Source organism: Ambystoma mexicanum, chromosome 3q (genome assembly GCF_040938575.1).
Source record: "Ambystoma mexicanum isolate Mex_15411 chromosome 3q, UKY_AmexF1_1, whole genome shotgun sequence".
Classification (NCBI taxonomy): domain Eukaryota; kingdom Metazoa; phylum Chordata; class Amphibia; order Caudata; family Ambystomatidae; genus Ambystoma; species Ambystoma mexicanum.
Window position 1 is genome coordinate 785,684,479 of NC_090926.1, and position 20,126 is coordinate 785,704,604.

General features: G+C 41.5%; 1 protein-coding gene across 1 annotated transcript in view; it reads right to left on the minus strand.

Annotated features, from left to right (window-relative positions):
- Window positions 1–19,197, minus strand: part of OTOP3 (otopetrin 3) — a 114,072-nt gene extending 94,875 nt beyond the window's left edge. The window contains exon 1 of the mRNA XM_069654846.1: window positions 18,849–19,197. Within this exon, the coding sequence (XP_069510947.1) occupies window positions 18,849–19,107 (259 nt within the window). The 5' untranslated portion in view covers window positions 19,108–19,197. The remainder of the gene's footprint in view (window positions 1–18,848) is intronic.
- Between the last annotated feature and the right edge of the window lie 929 nt (window positions 19,198–20,126).

Genomic DNA, 20,126 nt, shown 5'->3' on the forward strand with positions numbered 1-20,126 from the left:
GGCTCCTGCAGGAGGGTGACTGGTTCAGGGTATTGACTCCTCACCGGTCCCCGATGCAGGCAGACCCAGGCTTCTCCGGGTTAGTTTCTTCACTGGCAGGTTCAGATGCGATCAGAGGTTCGTTTCAGCGCCATGTAGATTCCGCGGCAGCAGACGTCAGGGTCGAGGGTGTCCCAAACGCAGCGAACACGCACAGATGGTTACCTCAGCAGGGCAACTCGGCAGCCGCTTGTATTCCAGCCCCAATGTACACGTCTCACTTCAGACCTGGAAACGCCAAGTGTACGAATCGTGTGAGAGCGTCGAGGGCTCAGATTTTAGCAGTAGCCAGATGGCGGTGAAAGAGCAAGGTTCCTGTGTAGGCTGGTCAGTCCACTGGATGGCCCAGGGACGCTTCCGAAGGCTTACGTACAGGAGTTCGTGAAGATGCCGAGAATAGTTGTTCCCACTATTCTAAAGGGTCAAAGTGCCAGTACAGGCCTTCTCGTTCGATCAGAGGCAGAGGGGTCTCACAGGACGACAGCAGTGCAGGGTGCCAAACCTTCAGCGGGTCACCAGCGATTCCTCGACTCAGCTTCTTAGTTGCAGGATACTTGGCTCCTTTATCCTTTGTTCGTGAGAACTCAGGAGATCGACATGGTAGTGGTGTTTCCAGCCTCCTCTTATCCAGAGTTCCCTTCGCACCAAAAACGGAGAGGACCCAATGGGAGATCCGCTCACAAAACACTCACACCATACGTGGATCTATAATGGACCACGGTGGTCCCAGGCATTCAAGACACTCTGGCACCCAGGATGTGTATTGGGAACAGACATCCCAGCCTACATCCTGGAGGCACACACAAGGCATGCAGAAGCCCGTGAAAGCATTGTGTTTCGCGGGAAAGTGCATGACCAAATAAGGACTGCCCCAGGTCGGCTCGACCTGGGGGAAGGTGAAGGGGCAAGACAGTCAGCGGACAGGACAAAGAACGTTGTGGCATGGACATTTTGGAGGCCAGGCCACCCATTTGGGCCAAACGCGGGAAGCGCAGTTAACATGGCAAAAAGGGGTTCAAAACACAAAGAAACGATAGCTGCCACCAGTCCCGTCCCTGACACACTTGCACATTTCATGATAAGTCCAACGAGAGTTTCTAGGGCCATTGGAATGACTAGAGACCCAAGAGCGCGGTAATGTATGTAAATTACGGTGCACTCTTGTTTCATGTTGCTCAAAAGATGCAACATGAGGAAAGGACTTAGGGAAACAAGTCTCCCGGTACTGACTGTCTTAAGGGCATGTCAGTTCCCCCGTGAGAATGGAGCGAAAGCCCAGAGGAGTGCGGAGGAAGGCTGCGCTTCTCTGGCAAAGTCTAGATCAGGGTGTAAAACAACAGCAAAAAGTTTGGGGGTTGCCACATGGAAGGAAAATTACCTACCGTTATGAAATCTTTCCTAACAGCCAGCAAGTGGCAAGTGCTGGGTTTATGGCAGCAGGCCATGTAGGTCTGAAAGTGCAGGAAGAAAAGGGGAGGGCTGTATGGGTACAGATACAGACCCCAGTGCAGGGGGTGGCCCAGAGGCAGTGCGTGAGGGTGGCAAGATGAGCAGGTACCTGGGCCTGGAGGACAGAGGGTGGCCAGGTGCATGGTGCCGAGGGAGAGTAGAATCAACAGGGGAGAGGGGAGGAGAAGGTAGACGCAAAGAGGAAGGTTTTGAGGTGCTTCCGGAACCGGAGATGGGTCTCCTCTAGTTTTAGAGTGGCAGGGAGGCTGTTCCAAAGGGAGGCCCCAGCCGAAGACAGAGATCTACCCCCAGCTCGTTTCTTAGAGAAACGACTGACCCTGAGGGAGTTAGAGGTAGAGGAGCGGAGAGCTCGAGATGGGAGGTATTTGCGGAGGGATAGCTGAAGGTATGTTGGACCCAGGCCCCAGAAAGCCTTGGGGACAATGCAGAGGGTTTTGAATTTAATCCTTGCATCCACTGGAAGCCAATTGAGAGATTTCAGAGCTAGAGAGATACGATCCCAGGGCTTGAGGCCAAGGACAAGTCTCGCAGTCCTGTTCTGGATAAGTTGTAAAGGGCGGATAGTAGAGGCAGGTAGATTAAGAAAGAGGCTGTTGCAATAGTCCAACTTAGAGAGAACCAGAGCTTGGGAGACAGTGAGCTGCTGGAGGAGTGGGCACTACAGCCCCACTCCCCAGTCTGGTGTTCTAACAATCTTTCAATAATTTCTGATTTCTTGCCTTTGACAGGAAGACTTTTCTGTCTGCACAGATCTGTTAAATAATCAGCAGTATTTACAAGGAGGGTCTCCTGGCTATAGCTTTCCATAATTTACTTTTTAAAATGAACTTTTAGTGATTGTTAAGCCTTGTGGGTAATTGAACCAAGGTACTAGTAGCACTCTAAAATGTAAATCCAATACTTTTATCCTCACCGCTGTACACCAGTTTTAGGCAGATCCTGTGCAGTTCCCTTAGGGAGCACTACAGAAGATTAAGACTACAGGTATATGCAAAAAATCCCCTTTGGTATCAGTCTGTACCACAAAGATTTAGTTGGTAGCTGTGGCTAAGCAATCAGATTTATCTCAAGAGGGAGATGAGCAGTAGTCAGGGTTTACACAATAGGGCTACAATACTATGGAACAAGGAAACACTGACCAAAGCTTTGTTTTTATTTTACACACTCTGATGTTCACACACAAAACACTATTGTTTAAAGTAAGTTAAAACAGTCAGGAAAAGTATACACAACTCCCTATTTAAATTGTAGACAAGTTTGAGCAAGAGTGAAAACTTAGCAAAACTGCACAGTGTTAACTAAGAAGAAATGGCACTCTAACAATTTCTTCAGAGGGGCGAAAAGAACAAGTTACACAGGTTTAGACACCGAAAATACACCAGCAACACTTCCCAATTGGATTGTGAACAAGTTAAGCAAGGCAGCACTTTAGCATCAACAGTACTTTGGTGAAAACTGAGCAAAATGGCACTCCAGCAATATATAAAGGGGAAGGAAAGGTGGTTATATGAGTTTTAGGTGCACCAACACATTTCTTGAAGAGAAACAATCTAGATAAGGCAGTTGTAACAGATTTAGCCAGAGTCAAGAGGCTTGTGCCAGAGTCAGTGGTACAAGGCAAAGTGCCTAGGTTCAAAATGTTCTAGTAGCTGCAGTTAAATCTTTGTTAAATGATTGAAAAGGCGGTTGCAGGACGTAGAAAGATAATGTTAGACGAAAAGGAAGCCAGCCCAGAAGGTAAGTAAAGGATTTAAAACACCTTTAGCAATACCCCACGATACGGGAGGCCTGGTGGAACAATGTACCTTGAAAGTGGAAGAGGCTCCTGCAGTGTCAGTAGTTTCTGGCAGTTCCTGCAGTTTGGGAGATCCAGCAGAGGAAGAGAGGCTCTCGTCGTGAAGGAAGGTTCGAGTTACTGCAATGCCCAGGGATGAAACCAGCCGCTGTGCTGCCAAAGTGTAATAAAAGGTACGCTCCTTTAAATCGCGGTCGTGGTGGACGGGTGCCTGGCTCTCCAGTCTCCTAGTGCTTGGCACTGGTGATTTGACCAAGGCAGGTCCTGTAAGGTGATTGGCCAGGAGTTATTATGATACGGTGCAGTATGCTGTTAGGATTCCACACAAAACATTTTATTCGCAATGTCCTAATGCTTTTTTATATTGTGGCACGACCCGGACTCTTCACTTCTCGCCTAGGAGCCGCCGCCGAACATCCGCATCAGCTGACTGGTTGACCCCACCAGCTCAAGGGAAGAAGACTCTTGCAGGCGAAGATCTTCTCGAGTCGCTGGAGAAAAGTGGTGAGGATCTGCAGCAGGGCTTCACCGGTGGTTCAGTCGTTGCAGATGTCTTTGGCTTCTCTCCTCTTTGGCTTCTTAGTTCCAGCTGCAACATCTTGTCCTCCAGTCCTCAGGACCCTGCTTTTATGCAGCAAGACCCCCATTCATACAGCCTAGCTGTCACTCACACAGTGGGGTGGCTATCTTGGCGGGATAACCCCCCAACCTATCAGGGCAGAGTGCGACTTGGGTTGCCTATTCCCCCTGTAAGATTATTTCGCATTTTTTTTCATGCAGCACCACTGCATGGGTTTGGTGCATTGCTATAATGCGGTACAGCAAGGCATGTGTTGCCAGTGTGACATGGACATGTAAATGAAAACAGGCTATTCAGTCAAAAACGATTTCTACATTTAAAATGCAAATAATTTTTTTTCACAGTTAAAAGCATATATTTTTTTTTCTCACCTGAAATTCCTCTGTTGCAGGATACACATTTGAGGATTAATGAACTAACCTCATTAACAATACTAACATGATTCTAACTCATTAATAATATAATGTGTTCTCCAGTGCAAAATGAGATGGAAAAGACAGGCTCTGAAAGTCATTTTAAACGTGCATCCAGATTTCTTTTCTCTTTGCTTCTATCTGTGCTCTGTCCACAGTATTTGCAGGAAGCAAAGACTTGAATAAGCAGGAAATCAGTTTTGTTACAGTTGCAACTGTATAAGCCAAGCCATTGTTAAAAGTAGGAGTATAGGATATGATGGATTTTATTGGATGCACGTCACATTAAGGGAGGTAACAAGAGTTTTCCTGTAGAATCTCGGGGAAGAAAAGAGTTAGAAGACATTTTACACAGCTCGGAGAAAGACCTGGCTGGTGGCTGGGGAGTTTCCTGATTTAAAAAAAGCACATCCCAGTGCACTGCTGCAGAGACAGGGAATTCCAGTCAATAAACCCGGTTTGAGTGACGGCAGATGCTCGTCCTTGCTGGGGTGAATTAAGAGGGAGCATTGAGCCACTTCCAGAAGGCGACCAGCCGAACAATTTCACATGCTGGACAGGCTTGGTAATTATATTGCAGAGTGCGGGGGCAGTGTGTATTTGTGCGAAACTATTCAGTCAGAGTAGAAGAGGGAATTCCAGTGTTTTATCAACATGTTTAATGTTGCAAATTGAATATGTTCTCGCCGCTCTCTTCTCATTTTGTTACAGATAATGTTGTTACTGTGCAATTTCCATTTATTTCTGTAAAAAGAGTACAATCGTGTTGGAATGCAATTTTTATAATACACAAAAATATCTGAAAGCAGACGGGTAGTGTGATTTATTTATCTCTTTTCTTTGTGCATCTACCATTATAGCATTGATAATATGGGAAGATGTTTAGACAGTGCAATTTTCATTTTTAAGGTAGCTATAAATAAGGCTTGGCGGTAGCTGTGTGCACGATTCAGTATATAAGTGCGTGTGTTTTTTAAACGGAACATCATAATAACATAATGAAATAGCCTGCTGCTGGAGGTACATGAGTCAGCAGAAAGAGAGGCCCTGGACATAGTTCACTGATGTAGATAAGTTGGTGATGAATACCACATGTTAGCTCGCTGTCGTAGATAAGTCAGTGAGAACAGCCCATGGTGCACTCCAAATGAAAATGTGGTTTTCCTGAAATGTAAGCCTGAGGCCTCTCTAGTGATCACACGAACAAACTAAACAAAAATAAGGGGTTCTGGATATTGTGGCCACATATAAAACAAAGGAATTATGCTCACCAGAAATACCACCAATAACGCATACCAACATAATGTATACCACTAAATGTATCTGTGTGCTGAAATAATGTATGTATACTGTAGTACTATATATCAAATCCAATCTGAATGCAAAGAGTGATTATTACTGAATTATTTTCATTTTTGGCGATAAGAATATACCGCTAGGCCCCAAATCTATAGAAAATACCCAACATATTTATGGTGCGTTGGCTGGGAAAGTGATCATAGAGCACCTACTGGGCGTGGCAAGTGTGTCTCACACTGCCATCTGTACATTAAAGGGAACCCATTTCATAATAACAGTGTGTCACCAAAAACGAATTTCAGAATGTCACAAAGGGAAACCACATTCTCAGACCTAGTGCAATATTTAGAGGCAAAGTTGTTTGCACATGGGACGTGGTCATCAAACAGTACCTCAGAATGGCATGACCGCATTCAGGGTGAGGTGCAGAAAGAAAAACTAGACAATATTTTTACAGAAGGCAGCATAATTCAGGTCTGCCTTACAAGGTTATTGAATGCAGTCGATAAAAGTGCAGAGAAAGACTGTTTAATACGGCTATGTGCCAAAATATGGTTTATTTTGAATATGTCCCTGCGAATGCAAGAAAATGATACCCAGCTAATTAACAGGCTAAAGACTGACTTAGATGGGGCAAGTAAAAAAGAGGAGATGTTAAGAACAGAATTAGAAAGATGCCAAAAAGACATGCAATTAAAATGCAGAGATTTTGATGCTCAGTTGTCCAAAAGCAAGAAACAATTTGAGGATAGTGAGCAAGAATTGGTACACTTAAAAGCCTTAGTGGACCACATTTGACAGGATAAAGATGAGATTGTTTCAGAAATGCAGATTTTACAAAAAGAACATTTTGAAAAAGAAAGTGACCTCCAAGGTGCAGAGCAAGAAATGGTTAAAATGATTCAAGAAAGAGACAAGAGAAACAAAGAATTCAATGAATGCCAAATGCAAATGTGTGACATGCAGGAGGTAATAAATAAAATGAGTGATGAAAACAACTATCTGCAAAATGAAGCAGACAGGCTCCTTAAAAAGTGCAAGGACTTAGAACAGAAAATGTGCATTCCCAGGTCCCAGGAGAGGCGGCAGGGTACTACATTCAATGGAGTGGAGGTGAATTCTATTTCTACCCAAAGTGCTAGTGCTCCAGTGACTGGGCCGGTGACTGAACTTGGTTGCAGCGCCCTTGGGGGATTTGATACTCCCATTGGGGGCCGCCACCAATCCCATACACCTGGAACCAGGATTGAGTCACCAAATAGTGCAATTCCATGCATTGCAACAAGTAGCCCCATAAAAATAATGAAATCTATTAAAGCTCTGATCAAACCATTTAAAAAATGAGGGGAATGCTGCATTGAGGATCACTTAGAAGCTGTTCATGACATTTTTAAAGCACTCCAGATACCTAAGGAACAGTACAGGCAGTATTTTCATTTAACTTTAGATGCTCAGACGGCCAGCATCATAAGAGGATTAAATGAACAGCACAATATGACTTGGGTGGAGTTTGAAAAAGAAATTAGGCGTCATTTTTCTCCTTTCCAGTCACTACAGGAGGCAAAGAAAGTTGCTTACACACTTACTTCTGGGTCTAATACATCCCCTCGCCAGTTTTTACAAGACTTAAAAAGAGCATTTTCTCGCTTTGATGTATCTTTTGACCCCAATTCTAATGAATTTAAAACCGCCTACTTCTATGGGCTAAAGAAAGACATCATATCCCAATTGGTCCGTGAATTTGATCGTGACAAGTCTCTTGAGTGGATTGTGCATCAAAGCACAAAACTATATGAGGTACTCTATTGTCAGGGTAGAGAAAGTGATAAAATGAAAGATACTAGACCTAAATCTAAAGAACCCTCAGCAACATTGATGGAAATCAGGTCAGCCAAGATGTCCCTTGAATCTGCTCAAAGTCCAGGTAAAAATAATTCGGCACCTGAACAAAGGGTTAATCAACAAAGGTCATCACACTCTGCACCAATGTTTCAATCACATGATCCTAGTAATAGGGAGAGCTACATCAGTCCTAGGTATTTAGGAGATAGGCCCCGGGCAGGCTATCGGTCTGATATGTCAGGTATGACCCATAATTAGAGACAAAATTAAGATCAAAGAAATGATGGTCCCTACCAGACATTGGGGACACAGAGCAAATTGGATCCCAACACCATGATATATGGTAATCACGATAGACCCCGATATGTGGATCGATTTGCTGATAATGGGAATCAACATAGGGGCCAGTACCCACAACATGAGAGACAGGACATGAGACAGAACATGAATTATACTCCACGTCAGTACAATGATTCCCCACCAGGGGACTACAACCAAAGGATGGGTGCACCCCGCTCATAATACCTGCAGTACCAAAAAGACAGATTGCTCTGATGTAATTTCGCATAATGACTCTGAGATGTCTAATGATTTAAAAGTAAAGATGCCAGTAAATGAACATGTAACAGAAAGTGCAAATACTTCTAAAAGAGAGGTACGGTTTAACCTAGAGTAAAATCAAACATTGGAGATTTGTACAAATGAAATAAGAAAACCTGAAAACCCAAAAGAACAAAGAGACAGATTTAAGAAAAATGACTCATGCATGGGGATGCTATAATTCCTTCCCTGGGCAGTCAAAACAATGACCAAACACAGGCAGAAAAAGGAAATACTCCAAAGGAGGGTACATGCCAATCACCTGAAGAATTCTTTGAGCCACATATTTTTGAAGAGGCTACCACACTAAATGGTCACAAATGCACAGAAGTAAACAATGACAGATTGCTGAATGATGTTGTTACACATGTTCAGTTGGAGGGTTGTAATGTGGCCCCTGATGATACCTGGATGGATAGGCGAACAGTCGCCACACTCCAAAAAACCTTTGAACATGGAGAAATGAATAAAGTCTCTCGCGCAGAAATGGGTAAAAAGGAGGGAAAAATGTCTTTCCATTTACCAATGTGCTTAGCCAAAAGTGAAAAAGGCCTGAGAAAGGTGAGTCCTGAAATCATTAAGTATTCACACTTCTTATGTGTATTAGAGGAAGTTGAGGACAGGTATTATGCTCCCATCACTGTAGAAGAAAAAGGCCAAACATTTGCAATGATTGACATTGGTGCACAGGCCACAATTATGTCCAAGGAGCTGGTAAAGAGTATCAATGAAGGGAGATCCCCACAGAATCAAATCACAGTGAAGGAAAATCAAGGTCCAGTGCATAACTTTAATGGGGAGGAGGTGCCCATCATAGGTATAACTGAGGTTGATATAAAAATAGGAAAACACAGAATGAAACAAGAGGTATTGATCACATCTATTTGTGAAATTCCATTTCTGATGGGGACAGATTGCCTGAAAAGATTGTCTCCTCTCATAGATGGGGTGAATGGAGTGCTGCGGTCCTTAACCAAAAAACCATTGAGACCTAAGAAACTAAAATCACAAAACAGCAACATAAATGAATGTCACACCATTGCCAAAACAAATGATGCTGTGGAGGTATATGTCCAGAATAGTTGCATACCTAGTGTCACTGTTATATTAATGTGTCAAGACAAAATGCAGAGCGACAATGAAAAACTACCTGTACAAATATACTTGGACCCAAGGAAAAATTGGCAGACCGCCATAGATGAGCACACATTACGTTTTTATTTAAAAGAAAAGACATGCAAACAAAATATGACTTCTAAAGCAGATTCAGAAAAACACATTACCACTCTTGCTGAAATACACATGGAAGATGAGCAACCATGGGTTCATGTTGGTATAAATGACTATTTTAAAACAATAAAAGCCACTTTAGCGCTTGAGCAGGAGAGGAGCTTCATTAATGAGAAATTGTTGCAAAAAATAATGGGGAGGGAGGAAATCCCAAAGTTTAGGATTAAAAACCAATATGTTTCTGGGTTGGACAGTCCAGATTTTGAAAACCGAATTGCAGGCAGATGCATGCTAAAAATTAGCATCGGGCAGAAAACAATTTACCATAATGTATGGATAGTGAGTGGAGCACAAAATGATTTTTACATTGGCAATGACAGCATGCACAGAATATGTATGGTGTTAGATTTCCTTAATCAAAAAATATGGTCACACCTAGGTGGGCCGGCACCTGAATTTGAAGACAAAAGAAGGGCTTATCATTGTGCACAACTGGTTCCTTGTGCAATCGAACTACAAATGAGGAAAGATACTATTATTCCTGCATTTAGAAAACAGTTTGCAATAAAACTGAAATGCAAAAATGGACAGCAGATGAAAGACTCTGATGCATTTGTGTGCCTGAATGAATCCATAAAACAGCAAGGCCTGGATTATGAATACATTCCATTGGTAGATATTGGTGAAGGGTCTGTAAGAATTATGGTAAATAATAAGGGTTGTCAAGATATTCATTTAGAGGAAAACTCCCCATTAGGAATGGCCATACAAAAATCACATTATACTGCAGATCTAAATAACATGGTGATTGGAAATATCCCTGAAAAGAATGTAGATGCCAAGGGTGAGTTGCCAGAATACCTGCACTCTCAGCCCAAAGGAAGGTGTACCCTTATGATTCATGTGAGACAGTGTGCTGTTATCAAGAGAGTTGTATAACATTTGATTTAAGTGAAAATGAAATGGAAAATCAGCCCACTGAAATGGAAGCTGACATGCGAAAACATTTAAAAGTGGCAGCTTTACAAAGAGACACAGCCACACAGCTAGAGGAAAGCACAGAGATTCCACTACCGGAACATTTTCTGGAATTTTCCAAAATGGTAGAAGAGCAGATCTTATTAGCAGATGCGTGTGACAACGATGAGGATAGAAATGAATTGAGGAAGATATTTATGGAATTTAAAGATGTATTTTCAAAAGATGCCTATGATTGCGGGCTAACTAATTTACATGTGGCCACACTTCCGGAAGGGTGCAGCAGAAGTCCAGTATTTGTACGCCAGTATAGACTACCGCTGGAATGTTTAAAATCATTGGCAGAGATTATTAAAAATTTAGAATCGCGGAGAATCATCAGGCCTATCCATAGCACATCCAACACGCCCATTTTAGGTGTGTTAAAGCCAAATGGTCAATGGCGGCTATGTGCAGACTTGAGGGAGTTAAATAAAAGAGTACCAGTGTCCAGATGGCCACTGCCATTCATTGATCAGGGCTTAGCTCAGGTACATGGTTCAAACGTGTTTACCACATTAGATCTCACCTCTGGATATTGGTGCGTCCCATTGGCAGAGGAGAGACAGAATTTATTTTTCTTTACATTTGACAGAACTCAATACGCATGGGTTAAAACTCTGTTCGGGTACGTTAATAGTGGGAGTGAATTTGGAATATTTTTGAGGAAGGCCATGCCTGATGTGACAGAAATAGGAACCATAGTTTATGTGGATGATGTCCTGATAAAAAATGAAAGTTTAAAAAACCATTTTGATGAAATAAGACATGTGCTTGTCCAATTGCAGAAAGCAGGCGCCAAAGTGTCTTTACAAAAAGCACAATGGTGCAAGAAAAAAGTGCATTTTCTAGGCCATGAAGTAACTGAATATGGGCTAAATCCACAAAAGAAGAAAATAGAAGCGATACAAAAACTAAAAGACCCTAAAAATGTGAAAGGGGTAAAATGTTTATTAGGAATGACAGGATATAACGGAAGTTCATTGAAAATTATGCTGAAATCACTCAACCATTAACTAAACTGCTAAAAATTAATACACCCTGGAAATGGGAAAAAGAGCAGTCTGAAGCTGTGGCTAAATTAAAAGAATGTCTTGTAAAGGCACCATGTTTAGCATATCCCATAAAGGACAGGGATTTCTTTATAGAAATAGGTTTCTCTGAACATTGTATGTCAGCAGTGTTATCACAAAAACATGATGTGAATCACAAAACCATTGCCGATGCAAGTAAGCATTTTCCGAAGTTGAAATTAAATTCAATGAATGTGAAAAGGCCCTATTAACCACTGTGTGGGTGCTACAACATTTCCGCCCCATTGTTCAGGGAGAAAAGGTGATTATTGAAACAAATCATCAACCTTTGCAATTCTTAGAGAGTAAAAGAATTAGGTCAGGTAATCTAGCGCAGTCCAGAATCCCTTCATGGACGCTAGCATTACAAAGTTTTCCTGTAGAAGTGAGATATGGCCAAAATAAAAAGAGCCCAATTGCTCAAGGTTTAGCAGATTTACATGACTGTGCAGCTGAACACGCATCAAACGAAATGGAAATAGAACCTAATTTACAGGAGTTTGAACAATCACCACACAAAGCTTTTGATGAAAAGACATGCAAGGACTTGCCAACTGTATATGTTGATGGTTGTGCTTTTCACATTGAAAATGACAGTAATAAACAATTAGTTTCAGGAATAGGAAATGTCTGGTTGAAATGTGAAGGTATCCCCAGCATAGGGATGAGAATTGGAGCTATAAGCAGTCAAGTAGCGGAATTGGCAGCCATTTATAAAGCAATTGCTACTGCAATTGATAATAAATTCAGTGAAATTGTCCTGGTGACTGATTCTGACTATGCACGAAATAGCTTTGTGGAATATCTACCTGGCTGGAAAGCGAGAGGCATGATTACATACAACAAAAAGCTACTTAAGCATGGATAAATGATACAAGCCATAGACAAATTGGTGTCAGAAAATAATTTGACAATATACTGGAGAAAAATGTGTGGGCATTTAAAAACTCCAGGAGAGGATAAGGAGGGGAATGATAAGGCAGACCACCTGGCTAAAATTGGGGCTGCGATGGGAGAATTGCTACCTATTGAACATTTACTGGGTGAAAATCAGATTGATGCAGTAACACGTTCTAAAGCACCAAAGGAGACCGAACAATCAGTGGTACAATGGAGTTACAACACCCCAGACCAAGATTTGATTGAGGCACAAAAAAATGATCGAATTTTGGGAATCTATTATAACCATTTGATAGATCCTGGACAAAACCCTTTAACAGAAGATTATTGTGTGGGAAAAGAGGAATTGAGGGTGCTATTAAAGAATACAAAACGAATTAGACTACAGGATGGACTCATGGTTAGAGAGTCAATAATAGAACAGATACAATGGGTGGTACCCCTTTCATTTAGAGGGCTAATGCTACACCATGCACATGATGCCATAACTGCAGGCCACAGAGGTTCACAAAAAACATTGGAAATACTAAAAGATTATGCTTATTGGCCACATATGTCCCACGATGTGGAATTGTATACTAGAGGATGTCTAGTATGTGCCCAATTTAAACCTGCTTCACCAATGCACAGAGCACCACTAATGAAAAGAGGCCTAACCCTTCCATGGTCAGATTTGCAAATAGACTATGTAGGGCCTTTAAAAAGGTCGGGCAGAGGAAACCGTTATATTTTGAGTGTGGTATATTTGATGTCGAAGTGGATTGAATGTATTCCTGCACCAGATTGTAGTGCGCAAACAGCAGCCACATTGCTAGTGAATCATGTGTTCTCAGGGTTTGGGTTGCCACAAAGAATTGAGTCAGACAGAGGAAGTCATTTCACAAGTGCTCTAATGAGCAAGGTATGGCAAATACTGGGTGTGAAAAGGAAACTACATATCGCATATCGGGTGGCTTCTTCAGGTGGAGTTGAACGGGGTAATAGGTCTGTTGTGGACATTTTAAAGAAATTTGTAGCTGAAGCAGGTTCCAGCTGGGATTTACGTTTACCGTTGGTTTTGATGGCAATCAGATCAACTCCTGCCAAAGCAAGAGGTATTAGCCCACATGAGGTCTTGACAGGTAGGAAAATGGCGTTGCCGCAACACCTGCTATGCAGAACACATGAGCAAACACTTGTAAGCGCATCTACAGTTCATGAATACATTGATGAGCTGAGGAAGCATTTACAACATGCATTTGCTTTTGTACAGAGAAATCTGGAAAGGGCTGCTGACGGTGCTAAAACATATTATGATAAAAAGTCAACAGTAAAGGAATATTGTGTAGGGGATCAGGTGTATAAATTTCATTTTGGAAAAAGTAAACAGAAAAATTCCAAATTCCTAGCAGCCTGGCAGGGGCCATTCCGAATTATAGATAACGTCTCTCCTGTAGTTTATAAAATGTTAAAGACTGAAGGTGAAGCAGCAGCAGAACAGTTTGTCCATGTAAACCAAATCAAGCCATGTCATCCAAGACATGAGATAAAAAATCTGGAGCGTGTAGAAACAGATAAAGTCCCTTGATCACAAAAAGGTTAAAATAAATGGGTACAGTCAGGAGGCAGTGACAGAGAAGTTAAATAAAGATGGTTGATTATAATGGCACACAAACACTGTAATATATGTAAATATATATATATAATATAAAAAAAAATAGAAGCTGAAGTTTATGGAGTTGGTGTGCAGAATGAAAATGCATTAAATATTGAATGTTGTTTTATGTATGCTTGTTCTCTATAACCTGTGCTTAATTTCAGAAGGTGAAAGAAAAAGGGCGAAATGTTTTACAAAGCATGTTTTATTTTTGGCAAAAGGGTGAAGTTAATATTGTGCTATATACTTAATCTGTTTCTTTTCTATTTGATTTAAAATATTAACATATTTGTACCGGAGGTCACGGGAGACGATGGAGTTCTGGAGCCCATGTGGACGGATTCCGGAAAAGCCCCGAAGGGGGGCGAAGACCAAGGCTGCAAAGCGATCAGCATTGAAGATGACACCAACAATATGGTTAATGATGATGATATTCGGAGGGATCTTCAAAAATTCAGAAGCACAGGTTGTCATTGAACCTGGACCAGCATCTGGTATCGCGGTAGAAGAGGCACCAGGATTCATCATGAGTGATAGAAGGATGATTTTCCAGAATATCTCATACTATTGAATCCTGAGATTCTGATTGAAAAACATTTGAACCATACCGGAATTAAGATTGAACAGACTAAAGAGTGGTTGGAAACAAGAAAAGAGGACTCTAAGCAGTCAATAAGAGATATATTGATGCAATTGGAAAAAACATTTGTGAATTCAGCAAACATTAAGAAGAGGAGAGGAAAAAGAGGAGCGGTGATGCTCGCGATATCATTGGTAATGTCTATAGTTGGAGCCATTATAGGTACCACAATATCAACAGCCAATGCCATTTCGGTAGGAACGCTGAGTACTAAAGCGCAACAACTGAATGTTGACCTAGAAATAATACAAAAAACATTAGATGGGATTAGAGGGGGATTGGATGAACAAGTAAGATTCATAAATGAAACTGCAATCATTCTAAATGAACATGCGGATGTGATGCAACGGGCAACGAAGCTTATTATTAAGCATGACAGAACTTTAAATGAAATATTGAATATAATGAGTCCTGTTGATAGACTATTAACAAATTATATGAGAGAAGTTCAAACTGCAATTTCACAATTGATTCAAGGACATATTCCCTTGTATTTTGTTTCACAGGATATTATTCATCAAATGATAGAAAGATTGACCAGGAGGGAAATTGATGTGGTACAGGTAAAAATTGCATTTGAAATGGGTAATGCAATGCCATTATATGTGGACCTGGAAAGGTTGGAGATTGGGTTTTTACTATGCATCCCATATGTAGCTCCTGAACTTATTTATCAAACCAGGTGGGTACACAACGTGGGGTTTTGGCAAGAGGACAAATTCATTAAGATTAAGACTCCAGAAGTGGTGGCGTTTCAGTCATGGGAGCCTGAAGTTTACTTAATACCAAACTTGTAAACGTGTGTCAAATTTAAAGAACAAAATTATATGTTTCCAGGTAAACCGTTTGTTCCTGATGCCACATATGCTATTTGTGGTTTGAACTGACCCAAGTATATCAGAAGGATGTGAAGTGATCATTAGCAATATGGGGAGTGAAGAACTGGCACAGGCTAAGATGGTCAGAGGTAAATGGTTGGTCAGCACCTATTTAAAGAACATGACAATAGTACATTTGAATCATGGAACATATGTGGTTAAACAGGTGAAATATAATGTTTTTTACTTACAGGTTCCGAAGGATACAATTGTGTCAATTGGAGGGTTAAGATTGTTTCACGTGACAAATGATTTTTGGGAAAGCCAAGTAGAAAATATCGATTTTTTTCAAAGGGACACATTTCCAATAGATCAGGATGTGGAGTTTTTATTGAATCATAAAGACAAACATGTAATGAAAATGAATCTGAGAAAAAACAATATTACAGTTAGTAACCTGGGTATAATGGAGGTGGAAAGATTTAATTGGGGAACATGGGGGGAACGTTCAATAGTGGGTTTAGCTGTCCTGGTGCTAATCATGGGTGGATGGTTGATTGTGCTATCAGTAAAAATGAAAATGTTGCTAATCTTAGTAACTACGTCAGGAAGAGAAAGATATCCGAATACGCATACATTTTAAAAGAAGAACGGGGGCAAGTTGTTCTTTTCCAATTGGCTTGGATCGTAGCCAAATTCTAAAAAAAAGGAAGGAATATGTAAGATTATTTAGCATTTTTTTTCATGCAGCACCACTGCATGGGTTTGGTGCATTGCTATAATGCGGTACAGCAAGGCATGTGTTGCCAGTGTGACATGGACATGTAAATGAAAACAGGCTATTCAGTCAAAAACAATTTCTACATTTAAAATGCAAATATTTTTTTTTCACAGTTAAAAGCATATATTTTTTTTTCTCACCTGAAATTCCTCTGTTGCAGGAGACACATTTGAGGATTAATGAACTAACCTCATTAACAATACTAACATGATTCTAACTCATTAATAATATAATGTGTTCTCCAGTGCAAAATGAGATGGAAAAGACAGGCTCTGAAAGTCATTTTAAACGTGCATCCAGATTTTTTTTCTCTTTGCTTCTATCTGTGCTCTGTCCTCAGTATTTGCAGGAAGCAAAGACTTGAATAAGCAGGAAATCAGTTTTGTTACAGTTGCAACTGTATAAACCAAGCCATTGTTGAAAGTAGGAGTATAGGGCATGATGGGTTTTATTGGATGCACGTCACATTAAGGGAGGTAACAAGAGTTTTCCTGTAGAATCTCGGGGAAGAAAAGAGTTACAATACATTTTACACAGCTCGGAGAAAGACCTGGCTGGTGGCTGGGGAGTTTCCTGATTTAAAAAAAAAGCAGATCCCAGTGCACTGCTGCAGAGACTGGGAATTCCAGTCAATAAACCCTGGTTTGAGTGACGGCAGATGCTCGTCCTTGCTGGGGTGAATTAAGAGGGAGCATTGAGCCACTTCCAGAAGGCAACCAGCTGAAGAATTTCACATGCTGGACAGGATTGGTAATTATATTGCAGAGTGCGGGGGCAGTGTGTATGTGTGTGAAACTATTCAGTCAGAGTTGAAGAGGGAATTCCAGTGTTTTATCAACATGTTTAATGTTGCAAATTGAATATGTTCTCGCCGCTCTCTTCTCATTTTGTTACAGATAATGTTGTTACTGTGCAATTTCCATTTATTTCTGTAAAAAGAGTAAGATCATGTTGAAATGCAATTTTTATAATACACACAAATATCTGAAAGCAGACGGGTAGTGTGTTTTATTTTTCTCTTTTCTTTGTGCATCTTCCAATATAGCACTGATAATATGGGAAGATGTTTAGACAGTGCAATTGTCATTTTTAAGGTAGCTAAAAATAAGACTTGGCGGTAGCTGTGTGCACGATTCCATTCAGTATATAAGTGTGTTTGTTTTTTGAACGGAACATAATAATAACATAATGAAATAGCCTGCTGTTGGAGGTACATGAGTCAGCAGAAAGAGAGGCCCTGGACATAGTTCACTGATGTAGATAAGTTGGTGATGAATACCACATGTTAGCTCGCTGTCGTAGATAAGTCAGTGAGAACAGCCCATGGTGCACTCCAAATGAAAATGTGGTTTTCCTGAAATGTAAGCCTGAGGCCTCTCTAGTGATCACACGAACAAACTAAACAAAAATAAGGGGTTCTGGATATTGTGGCCACATATAAAACAAAGGAATTATGCTCACCAGAAATACCACCAATAACGCATACCAACATAATGTATACCACTAAATGTATCTGTGTGCTGAAATAATGTATGTATACTGTAGTACTATATATCAAATCCAATCTGAATGCAAAGAGTGATTATTACTGAATTATTTTCATTTTTGGCGATAAGAAAATACCGCTAGGCCCCAAATCTATACAAAATACTCAACACCCCTCCCACACACCCTGTCTACCCCAGACTCAGTGGCACCAAAAGGAGGGCTTCTGTGCAGAAGCCCGCCAAAAGGACGAACAAAAGATCCCCGACCTGGGTTAGGATTTCAGAGAAAGACACAAGAAAGAAATATTATTAAAGTTCTGGCAATAAAAACCTACCGGAGTAAAGTTAATATCAAAATAAACCGGCGGTATGTTAGAGGCTGTCAGTAAAAGTGGTAGCCTCGAACAATGGGAAAATCCCATAGGGAAATATTCGCGGTCGAATATTTACGGTAGTAACCACTGCCACCAGCCAGAAACTTTGGAGAGAAGGACTGTACGGTACCCCCTCAAAAATGAACACTAGGGAAAAACTATTAACCATTTCCAGTACTTCCATAATAAGATGGGTTGTACTGGTTTATTTCATAATTATTGACTAGTAAAGTCAATGGGGACTTTACATGCCCTGGGAGACAGTAGTCAGTCCCAGGGTATGGAGTCTATGTTTGGGGGTCGCTACGACACCCCTGCGGTACTGCACTGAGGGTGCTGTGTAACACACATGTTGAAGAGATGATTCCTATGAGGGTGAGAAAAACCCCATAGACCATATGCACACAAGATAGCCTAAAACGCACACTTGCAATCAGTCTAAGAGTGGGAGAAAAAGGGTCTCACTCTTAGCAGGAGAAAACAAATAAAGCCTTCAAATCCAGCAAAGCTGCTGGGGGACTCTATAGGTAAGGGAAATTAGCCTTAGAAGAGAATTCTCCCTAACACCCCTTTATGGTTCTTGATGGGGTATGGTTGGCTTTTTTGTCTTGCAAATCTTCATTTTGTTGCTCGACTCTCAACTTCACTGATAATATGGATTATACAATCCGTTTCTGCCTTGTTCGGTGATTCTTTCTCGTTCTGTTTTCCCCGTTTTGTCCTTTCGTTTTTTGGCTATCATATCACATTTAGTCTACCAACTCATACATTTTTTTAAACCGCCTTGGTGAAGGTGCTATAGAAATAAATAAATAAACAACAAATAAACAACAGCATGACAACTGAAGACTTACCACGCAGCCAGAACGCTCCAGCATGGGGGTCCTTGTAGAGGACCGCGTGGGGCTTCCGGGCCGTGGCCAGCATGTAGTAGAGCATCCAGCTGCTGGACAGCACCATCAGGAGGCAGAGGAAGATCTTGACGTCACGCTTGGTGATGGCCACCTTGTTGAAGACCATGCTGCTGATCAGGGCAATGCCCAGGAAGGCCACGTTCATCAGCAGTAGGCCCGAGAAGAGCTGCCCAGACTTCTGCGCCTGTCGGTCTCTCATGGCCAGGGATGAACAGTGTCGGTGCAGCCAGGACTTCTCATAGCGAATCTTCTCAGCCAGGGAAGACACCTCACTGCTCAGACTCAGACGCCTGCTCTGACCAGTCAGCACGTCAGCCATGATCCTACTGCTGCCTCGTCACTCGGGACCCACACCTGAAGTACAAACAACAGGCACATGAATTACGATAGAATTTTAGACACACACACACACACACATATCTACAAGCAGGCTGTGGAAGGCTTTGCATTCCATCGCTTACAGTCCGGCCCCTTACATCCGCTCCAAATCCACATTCTAAATTCTCTCAAGTCCTTTTATGATTCAGTGTGTGCAATACACATAATGTCATTCACTTTCTTGGGTCAGTGAGTCTGATAGGGGTACAATAGTGCAGATAAACAAGAAGGTTCTGAGGCTTCAACAGATGTTTTTGCGAACATAGAATTGCCAATCAACCTTCAGTACAGTTGCACCAGGTGTCGGCAAGAAGCTCTAGTGCCAGTGTGGCACTGCATCAGTGCAGGCTACACTGTAACCATTCAAATTCATTCATCTGCACTGAAAGTGTATATTCAGTGCAGGGCAAAATGGTTGGTCATGACGGTGTACCCAAGGTTGACCTCATACATGTCAATTGGGCAGGAATTGCTTGTGTGCCTGATTGTGCACAGCAGCAATGGCACACATCTGCTCCCACCTCTTCATACACAGTGCACCACTATTATGACCGTGTGCTCAGAGAACACCAGAGAGTTAAGGAAGATTTCGTGCTTGACAACACAAGCCAGTAGAGAAGGTTGGATCAGTGAAGATGAGAAACGGTTTCTTAATAAAAATACATCCCATTACGGCAGATTTTTACATTTTGCCTAAAATGCATAAGAATAAAGAAAAACCACCAGGGAGACCCATAATTTCGGTAATTGGTTCAGTCCTGGAACCCCTTTGAAAATATGCAGATTTCTTTTGAAGACTATTTGTGGCCAAAATGAACTCCTATATATGATATGACATGA